General features: G+C 50.0%; 2 protein-coding genes across 2 annotated transcripts; both read right to left on the bottom strand.

The window, feature by feature from the left end:
- Positions 1-4,182: 4,182 nt before the first annotated feature.
- Triagg1_9381 (CAZyme family AA7) lies at positions 4,183-5,688 on the bottom strand (the record flags this gene model as incomplete). Its single annotated transcript, XM_062904332.1, has 1 exon — positions 4,183-5,688. One exon carries the CDS (start codon positions 5,686-5,688, stop codon positions 4,183-4,185), a length of 1,506 nt encoding a protein of 501 aa, XP_062751675.1.
- Positions 5,689-7,927: 2,239 nt separating this feature from the next.
- On the bottom strand, positions 7,928-9,055 carry Triagg1_9380 (uncharacterized protein; the record flags this gene model as incomplete). Its single annotated transcript, XM_062904331.1, has 3 exons — positions 7,928-8,769; positions 8,855-8,945; positions 9,011-9,055. The coding sequence occupies 3 exons, from the start codon at positions 9,053-9,055 to the stop codon at positions 7,928-7,930; spliced, it is 978 nt and encodes a 325-aa protein (XP_062751674.1).
- Positions 9,056-9,603: the final 548 nt, after the last annotated feature.

Here is a 9,603-nt window from a genome sequence, read left to right as displayed (position 1 = left end):
CACAAAGATAGGCAGAGCCAATCCACCTGGTATTATCCCACGTGCACGTCCCGGTGCCATTCTCTCTTACATACAAGTCGTTCAACAAATGGCGGGCCACGCATCGAATGGAATCGAACAAAGTCCAGCCCCTCACCCAGGGTTGCTCCCCCGCATATGCGTCATCTCAGAGCCTGCCCTGGCATGGTTGTCTCAAGCACACATCTCGCTTTTCAAGATTGGATTGGCGGGCCGGTGCTCGACTAAGTCGATGACTGCAGTTTCAGCCAAGGTAGCAATTCGTATCGCGCCGCGTCTGCACAAAACTCGCCTGGACACTTCCCCCCGCTACCACCGCCTCGTCCTCGGCTCGCTACTCGTTGCTAACTCTCGCAACAAGTTTATTGTACTAGGAGGTTAACTTTATAGGGGGCGCAAAGCTTGTGAGTTGGTGCTTACCACAACTGATATGCTAGGCAATCTATTTTGATCCTCCCTGGAATGTTCATCACGTCTCTGGGCTCGAGTTCTGGGCTCCCTTCTCTTCTCTCCACTTCGGAATTCACTTTCCAGCCCTGACAGGGTACGATTGCTCTAGCGGCAATAAAAATTGCAATATAGCGACACCATCCCGCTGTTAACCCGACTCAGGAAGTCAACTTCCCGCAAAGCCCGCACTAGTTGCATTCGGGCATTTCCATCCCTTGTTCTCCCGCTTGTCCAGCCTGTTCGCACACTCTTTTAAAGGGGTCTGCTTGTCTGAGAGACTACAGCATGACTGCCAGTATAATATGACAAATACCTAATAGGGACGGTATCTTTGCTCTGAGACAATAGCAACGGAACCAGCTCCGTAGTACGGGTACTGTGCCGCTCCATGCTCGTCACAACTTCCTACATGCCAGCCATGCTCCGGCCGCCACAGCCAGGCCTATATTGCAAGATCATACTTGCACAGGTAATCATCTCTCTGCTACTGCTACTAGCATGTCTCAGCCTAGGTTAAAAATATGATATATTACAGATTGCATGGCCGTTTCTCCTTTTAGCCTCGCCTTTTGTCTCCGGCAGACCCCCCAGTTCAGCCCAAGAAAGCAAATGCCACTCTCCGAAGTAATACAGTGTTGCTACTTGTTTCCCCTCAAGGTATTTCTGTTTACATCATCGCCGTGTCATGCTTTTTTTCACCAGGTATACCTGGGGTTTGTCTTGGTGCAATCATCGACGGGGATTCAGAATGGCGGCTGTTCTCTGTCGCGGGCATAATGATATGTTGGACCTTGAACCTTCTAGAAACTGCCGGCTTGTTGAGGTTCAACCCTCTGTGGGACAGGCCCAAGTGAAACGGAGCATCTGAACGGTTGCGCTTCTGGACTAAGCTCCGTTCCACCTTTGCCCGACTACCCGTGGATAACCCTGGGCTATGCAGGGCAATTCCGACAGACAGGGCTAACAGCAACTTCACCGACTTGCAAGTGTTGATGAGTCTAAGCCGTCGGCCAATATCTCTCTTGACTTGCATCCCCCACAGTCTAAAAGGCACAGACAGATGCGGTAGGCATCACGAGACGCTACACAGTTTTAGGCCCTACCCAGCTATGCAGCCTCGTTGACGGCTCTGGACCTGAGCGATATTGGGCCGTGGGCAATGGAGATTCGCTCTTTATACGAGGCGTAACTGTATCCAGCTAGGCCAGGGCCACCGAATCCTCGCCGTTGATGCTGTAATTAGCATATCGTGCTTAGGCCCAAGAAGCATGCAAAATCCTCCGACGGCCTATGCTATACTGCTTGTATGAAACTGCGCATCAAGAGCATGCGGGCTCCGTACTGGGATATCAGCATCACGACTTGGCGGGCAGCAAAACGGTCGGCTCAAGGACCATTTTCGGAGAAGTTCCGATATGCTGCAGCTAAAGTTACCGAACCAGCCATGTCCTTGGAGTACTTACAGTACGACTACGGATTTTGGTGCCGGGTTTTACGCCAAGTGTCTGTTTTGGTGGCCGGTTTTGCATGTGCCGAGATTCGGCGGCCAGGGATTGGGCAGCAAACGGCTGCAAGATTATAGTTCTGTAATAACGGGACAAGAGAGGGACAACAGGGACAACAGGGAAAGAGAAAAGAACAGGTAGAAGGCTGGGCAGACCAGGGGAGCTTCATCGGAAGGGGGTCCTGTCAAGACCCCTTCCTGGCCGGCCCTTTTGCACCCAAAAGAGGGTGCTGCCAAGGTATGTCGTGAGAAGACTTGTCGAGAAAAGGGCACGCAACGCACATCAGCGGCACAGCCCATACAAAGTGCCCCCTAGATTGGTAGGATTCGCATTCGCATATCCGTCGTACGTAAGCCCCCCCGGATGCGAGCTTTCTCATCATACTGTCAGAGTACATGTATAGACGCGAGTCAAAGGACACACAGCCTGACTAGTTACTTGTGTGCCAGTTGAAGGAACAAGAAAGAGAAAAAGAGAGGTCAAGGGGGGCACCCAGCCTGTCTGTCGCTTTGTCTTGTCTCCAAGGCCCCCAAACATCCAATGGCAGCTCACTCAACGCCACCCCCTCTCCCATTCTCTCTCACCTTCCTTTATCCCGCTTCTATCTATCAGAAAGAGAGCAACAGAGTTTCTCCGCACCAATAAGAAAAGACACCAGGAACCTTTTCCCCCCCTCCGTCTACATACGAGTTACTACGTTTTCTCATTGGAATTTGAAGGTTTCTTGTCAGGATGATCCTTGGAGCTGTTTTGATTGGCCAGCCTCTTACAGTAATAGTAAAGAGAAAAAACGAAACCGACGATATAAAAGGTCAAGAAAGAAAAGATCCACCAATGCCCTGTATTAGGTAGGCGGGCAAAGAGGAGCCCGAAATATTCCAGGGTAGGTCAAAAGCCCGGTTTCCAATGTTTGTGCCAAGAAACGGGGTTCCGTGGCAAATAACCACCACATACGAGTAAGAAGACAAAAGCAACGAGTAAGTTGACACATACTACAAGGTATACTAATATAAAGTGCAGGTAAGCATACACGGCCCGGTGGGGGGCCAGACGGCTCTCGCTCAGCAGGAAAATCCTTCGAAACTGAAATTGAAACCTGGATCCATAAGTCGTAAAATACGGCTCACTCACAGCCGAGGAACCAACGGCAACGAAACGGAAGGAGAGATAGCGAATAAATGAAAAACTGTACATGGCTATCTATCCTGAAGGATTCTTCATGCTTGCTGCAGATGACATACATACAGGAGTACTAGGTAGTAGTTCCATTTTCCCGTTTATACGAGCGTAGACTCGTGCTAGGAATCAAACCCAGGTAAAACTACTACACCCCGCCAGCATCTATTTTGTTAGCTTGGTACTGACCGTCATCAACTTGCCGGTGGCATTAAGAAAAGTACCAAGCTAACAAAACAGATGCTTGCAGGGTGTAAATAAAGTGGCATATAAGAGAGACAAGAAGAGAAAAAAAAAGGGACCCCTTGCGGCCCATGATAAGCGCGTCCAATCGGCGCCCTTGTTTCGCTCAACGGAGTTATATGCTTGTAAGTTGTATGCTCGTATGTCTGGAAACTTGCTAGTTCCTTAGGATCAGCCGCTTGGATCAAGAGTCTAGATGTTGTCATCGAGCTCTCTACCTAGTAGTCTACCTAGTTCTACAGATATCCCGTCAAGGGACGGCAGCGCTTATGCTGCTTGAATCCGGCAGGCTAACTACTCGCAACCTACGGACCATGTGGTTCCTCGACGATCTCCCTCATCAATGCGGCAGGTCGACCACCACGTCTTCAGCCTCCATCACGGATTTGGTCGTCCCTGCATGTGATGGCCCTTGACAGGATCCAGTGTTTTTTGCCTGATTTGTATGAATCGAGCTGTCAAGCTACTGTGCTTAGCAGATAACCAACGTGCTAGGGGGTATAACAACTCTAATTGTATTTTGTGCTGGGCCTATTGCTTATTCTACTACAGACGTCTCCAAAAGAGACATCATCGCGGCCCAGAGGGAAATATTTACATGGCCTAATGAAGGATTGCCGCCCAAAATCTATCATGGTGCTACACCAAATGAATGCTAAACTGTTCCCTTGCTGAGGACCCCCACGACATCGCCCAGAGTTGCCGCCGTGCAGGGCCACAGCGTAGCTCAGATTCGGCCGAAATCGTAATCCCTGTCTTGAAAAGAGGGTACTCGAAAGGATTAATCTCCCTAATTCTTCTCCTCGAGGTCATACCAAGCATCCTGGCGCAGGATGCGGTCTCTATGCCAAGGCCCGAGGAATAGGCCGTCCGGGTCGGCACCATCGCGTATGTGTCTGAACTTGTCCAGGTCACCGCCATACATGGTTTCGATCTCGGAACTATAGGTTTCAAAGTTCTTGGCCCAATGGGGTCTGCCGCCCATATCCTTCATCAGCCATTCGAATGCCTGATAGTAACGTTCCCGACATGGTGGATCGCGCCAATAAGGCCGGTACAGAGTGGCGTTGAGATACAACGTCGGGCCATCCTTGACAGTTGGGTCAAGATAAGGCCGGGCATTTGAAGTAAGAGTCGTATCACTGACGCGAACCTCAACTGGCGCATGAACGTAGAGGCCCTCGGCCGAGAAGGGAATGTTGTGCGGCACATAGTCAGGGTCATGGGGCGTGAGTTGGTTGAGCCAGGAGCTGAGTCTGCGAAGCGCCTCTGGGCCGTTGTGCAGGGGAATCGCCCATTCGTTGACAAACTGAGAATAGAGACAGTTCATCAACAGGGCTTTGCGGCTTGGCTGGACAGCTGTCGTTGTGGAACCGTTGGCAAACCCGTACTGCATGCCAAATACGAACCACTCAACCCACGGAAGGATTCGAGGCACGTACTGGGCCAGGTAAAGCAGATTGTGATAGACGTAATAACCCAAGGATCCATCGTAATAGCTCACCGGTGGTTCACGATGCTCTTCTTCCGTCTTCTCGGCCTGCCAGACTACCGCCCGGCGTGTGTAAGGGAACCACCAGACCCGCACAAACTCGCTCTGAGTCCACAGATCCTTTGGCCAGGCGTTGAACATTCGCAGATCAGAGTCAATGGTCTGCTTCCACTTGAGGCTAAAGGCTGGGACAGCGCGGAAGGTGATTTCAGAGATGATGCCAAGTGAGCCGAGAGAGAGCAGCGCGGCTCGGAACAATTCGGGGTTGTCATTCTTGGAGCAGAACTTGGTGCTACCATCAACAAGAGTGATTTTGAGAGCGAGGACATCCTCGGACATGAGGCCGTGGCGGATACTGCTGCCATGGGTTCCCGTTGAGATGGCGCCGGCAATTGACTGCTGGTTGATGCTGCCGAGATTCGGCATGGCCAAGCCGTGGCGCTCAAGCTCCTCGCACAGCGTATACAGGCGAATGCCGCTCTGCATCACCACGATGCCGGTTTTGTCGTCCACCGAGAGGATCTTGTTGTACTTGTCCAGGTTGACCAGCCATTGCGAGGTCCAGGTTATGTTAGAGGGCGAGTGTCCGCATCCCACAGTGGTGATTCGCCTGCGCAATTTTCGCGCACAATTGACAGTCCGTTCGATTTCCTGCAGCGATTCGGGCTGGATATAAAGCTCTGGGAGGCAGGAAAAGGTGCGCGCCCATGTGTGGTGAGTATGGTTCAAGACGGAGCGCGAGTTGAGGATCTCGTCTCCATCAAAGGACTCCTTGACTTGGCCGGAAGGCTGCATTTCCGGCATGTCGCGGGGTGTGCCGCTGGGATCTTTTCTTGTCTCTTCTCTTCTTCTCTTCTTCTCCCTTGCTGTTTCAGCTCACCCGTTGATCCAGGACAGACAGCGGGCGAGGTTGAAGAGCGGCGTTTCCGATGCCCGCTGGCAGGATTGCGAAGAGAGATACAGTAGCTTGATAGGTAGGGTGATCACGCAATTTGTTTGCTGTGGTGAAGAATCCTTGTTGCGCAAGATTATTTTAGTCGGTGCAACCACCCTGTGAGTCAAGATAAGAGAGCTGGAGATGAAAGAAGAGCGTTGCCAGAGTCAGATGAAACGAGGAAAGCCATTGTTCAAACGACACAGGGCGAGATTCGCGAGGGAAAGAGGCAATTCACAGACGTCGCTTCCATGATGCAACGATTTTTTTTCACCACCTTTTAGGTACTCGCAGGTGCCACTTGCGGCATCGAGACGCAGTTGGATTTATAACGCCTAGTAACGCCTACCCGGGAAGGTCTAACACCCTCCCGGCGCAATTACGAAATCCATTCGGCGTACGAGTACAGGTGCAGGTACTGAGCAGACTGCTATCAATTGCCTCTGCTATCAATGTACTAGAGTTGAATTGGGAGCAGCTTTTGGCCACTCAAGGGTCTAGATCTGAGAGAAAAAAAAATTTGGTCCCTGCATCGGCGCTACTCAAACCCCCGAGTTAAGCCGTGCCTGCGCTAATTTGCCGGTGTAGAATTGAGGACAACATGTGATGGGCCGTCGTTGACATTGAGTTGACAGCAGTTGCTACCTATTTATTAGCAGTGCAGGCGTCAGAAAAAGGGGAGCTTGGAACTTTCACATGTTGGTCCGAAAGACGGCGCATCTCTTGCCGTCCGTTAAACGCCGGTTTCTCCAATGCGGAGCGTCTGTCCGAGAGACATCTCGAACCGCCAACTAGGTACATACAAAAGCTATCGGTCAGGTCTACCATTGGCAGAGACATCCGAATATTATTCTTATCAAGCAGACTCCGTTTCCCATTTGAAGCCATCTTCGCGCAATCGCCGATCCTGTCGTATTCATCCATAGAAGAATCCCTGGATTGTTCCTCGCAAGTACCTGTACTCCGCGGGTACGGTTCCTCTACTTCACCTTTCCAACGAAGCTGAACTCAGTCCATCTCGCTATAATACCCGAGCTTGCCTCTATTCCCAGCATCTTCTGGACCTAAACCTTCGTCATCGGTGCCCGAGGAAACATATTGCGCGCGCTATGCAACTACCGATGCCAAGAAATAGCCCATGCTGCTCCGAATCCTGCAATAGCTCTGTCGGAGTGGGCTCATGGTCGTATGCTGGGCGCGGCGCTTTATTAATGCTCGAGGCAGGCGAATCACAAGGCATTGATGAGCCGTAGTTTCAAGGCTGTAACTATTCGGGTGCTTGGATTTCGTTAGGTTCGCTTGCATCGGCTGGTTGCATTGTAGATCAATAAGAGATTTAAACCAACTACGGAATAATGAAGACCTCGCTATTTCCGACGCCGATTGTCAAGCGTGTATAACTTGCTTTGGCTAGAGAGACAACATCGAAAGCTCTTTGCCCGCTTGGCTAAGCGGTATAGCGTGTCACTAGTAAATACTTGACATGACAAGGTGATCAGTTCGACTCTGATAGTGGGCATTCTTTTTTGTCTCGCTCTCCACTCCCATTTCTTTTTTGAATCAGCTACCCCAGAGCTGGTATTACTGTTCCAAGGTTAACTGTCTCAATTGGCTATGGCTGTAGCAATTTTGAACACGAGGTATATTTTCCTTCATAGTTTGAGACACTGGAAATGTTATTACGGGCCTATTAATCGGGATGTCAAATCCTAGAAGTTGACGCTGTGGACATCAACAAAAATGAAAACGTCAGCGAAATGACTCGACTGACATAACCCACATGCAGGTAAGCTTACTTCAATTATGATAGATATACAAACAAATACAATAACTGATAGTATCTTGAAAAGCCTTATATGGGTTATTTCTCTCTATTCCCCTAGATTGCAAGCTGAGGCAGCGGTCATTTGAAAATGAGAAAGTCTTTTATTCCCTAATGGCTACGTAAGATAAAAGGAGAGCAATCTATCGTTTCTGTAAATACTATCAGTTTGTTGTTCTGTTCGTTCAATAAGCCTTCTCCAAAACGCCTGTAAGCCGCCTGTTGTTAATTTCAATTGCGCATAGCCAATGGCAAATCCCTGATACTCCCTCGCCTTTAGCCCTTTGCTAGAGATCCACAACCAGAGGATCTTCACCACGCAACGTCCTCCACTTATTGGCAGCGTTGATCACATCTGGGCACCCTTGCAGCAGGTATCCCCATTTCGTTAAGAACTTCTCCGTGAACTCCCACCCCGATATGTCCCATGGATCTGACCATGAGAGAATGCCGAGCTCTGTAGAAGTCGAGCTCGCGGGAGTAAAGGTCCTTAATCGATACTCTTGCAATGGAGTCATGCCTACTGTTGTAGGCGGCGGTGTAGAAACCTCAATCTCTTCGTCCAACTCGACAATGGGCGACGATTCCCTGTTTGGCGTCGATTCACTGTCATCTGATGGAGCGCGAAAGTCATCTGGTGTACAGCCAATGCTTGCGAATATATCCCCAATCAAGTCTTGCAATATCTCGTCCTCATTAATATTGAACTCCTCCACTGCGAGGATAAGATTGTCACGAAGCTGAGGCGATGGGAAAAGGTCAATCCAGCCTGGGTGAGGAATCTCCGCCTGGAGCCTCGTGGGTGTAAACGCTGGGGGCATAGCAGGAGTGCCATCAAGATTTTGAGGAGCGAGCTTCAGGTCGCTAAGCGAAAAGGTACGGCGGACGTCGCACATCGTGGAGGCTATCGGCGAGATGCTACTTAGGATGAAGAAGTTTGTGATGACTGCCCGGGAGACATTGAGAACAATGACGTAGAGCAGTTTGTGGTCGGGTGTAAGCGGGAAATAAACCTGATGAGAAGGGACTATAGGCTTCTGGCGCTCGCCTGCAGAAGCTGCTGCTGGGAGTACGGCCGTTGTCGTCTCTGATTCGTGCTCCTGGGCAAGATTCAATCTCTGCCGCCGGCCTGGTTCGGATACCGGGTCAATTTTATTATTCTCCGATGCAAGAGTTTAAATAAAAGAGGGACCGGGAGAGGTAGGAATCCTTACGAGCTGCCCGCTGGTTGAGCCTATTTTGTCTTTTCCTCCTTTCCTTGGCATCCTTGAGCCCCGACCAGTCGTCCTTTTCATCCAGCTTCTGCTTGGACCTCCTGATTCAGCTTCTGGCCAACCTTGTCCGGTCCACACCAAGTAGATTGAACTCACCTCGTCCCGTAGAGGCACTAGACGAAATCTCTGAAAGGTAGCCATCGCATGTATCTGTTGAGTTAGACCAATAGTTCTGTCCAGGAAAAACGCGGAAGAGGATTCCGTAGATAGGAGGAGGATGAATCTGGAGTGTGGACGGTCATCAGTCTGTCTTTGAATGTCTCCTGCTGACTGGGTATGACCAAATTGGGAAAGCTGGTGGGGTTTCAGAAGGCTGGCGCTAATGCAGTCGGATGACGATACCATACCTTTGTAGGATTAGCTTGACGATGTTCTGAGGCAAGGGCGAATCGTCGCGAGTTGATCTGTATCTTGAGATGACGGAGAGTGCCTTTTGCGGTATACGATACTCTAAGAATTTGGTATTGACTGTAAATCTACGGATTCCAACTCTCACATCTTCATCTGAAGCCTTTGAGAAGAGACAACTCAACTTACGTTGTTACCTGAACGCTAACGAATATATAAAGGCGCCTACCTTCGCTGGAAATCAACATGGGAACTAATACACAGTTCTCTCGACTTATAATTGCAGACTATATAAGAAAGAAGCTAATATTCTACAACTTATACATTTCTTCAGTTATTTG

This window comes from Trichoderma aggressivum (assembly GCF_033847375.1).
Source record: "Trichoderma aggressivum f. europaeum strain CBS 100526 chromosome Unknown scaffold_052, whole genome shotgun sequence".
Classification (NCBI taxonomy): domain Eukaryota; kingdom Fungi; phylum Ascomycota; class Sordariomycetes; order Hypocreales; family Hypocreaceae; genus Trichoderma; species Trichoderma aggressivum.
The sequence above is the reverse complement of the archived record's forward strand: the minus strand, read 5'-3'. Positions and strand labels throughout refer to the sequence as shown.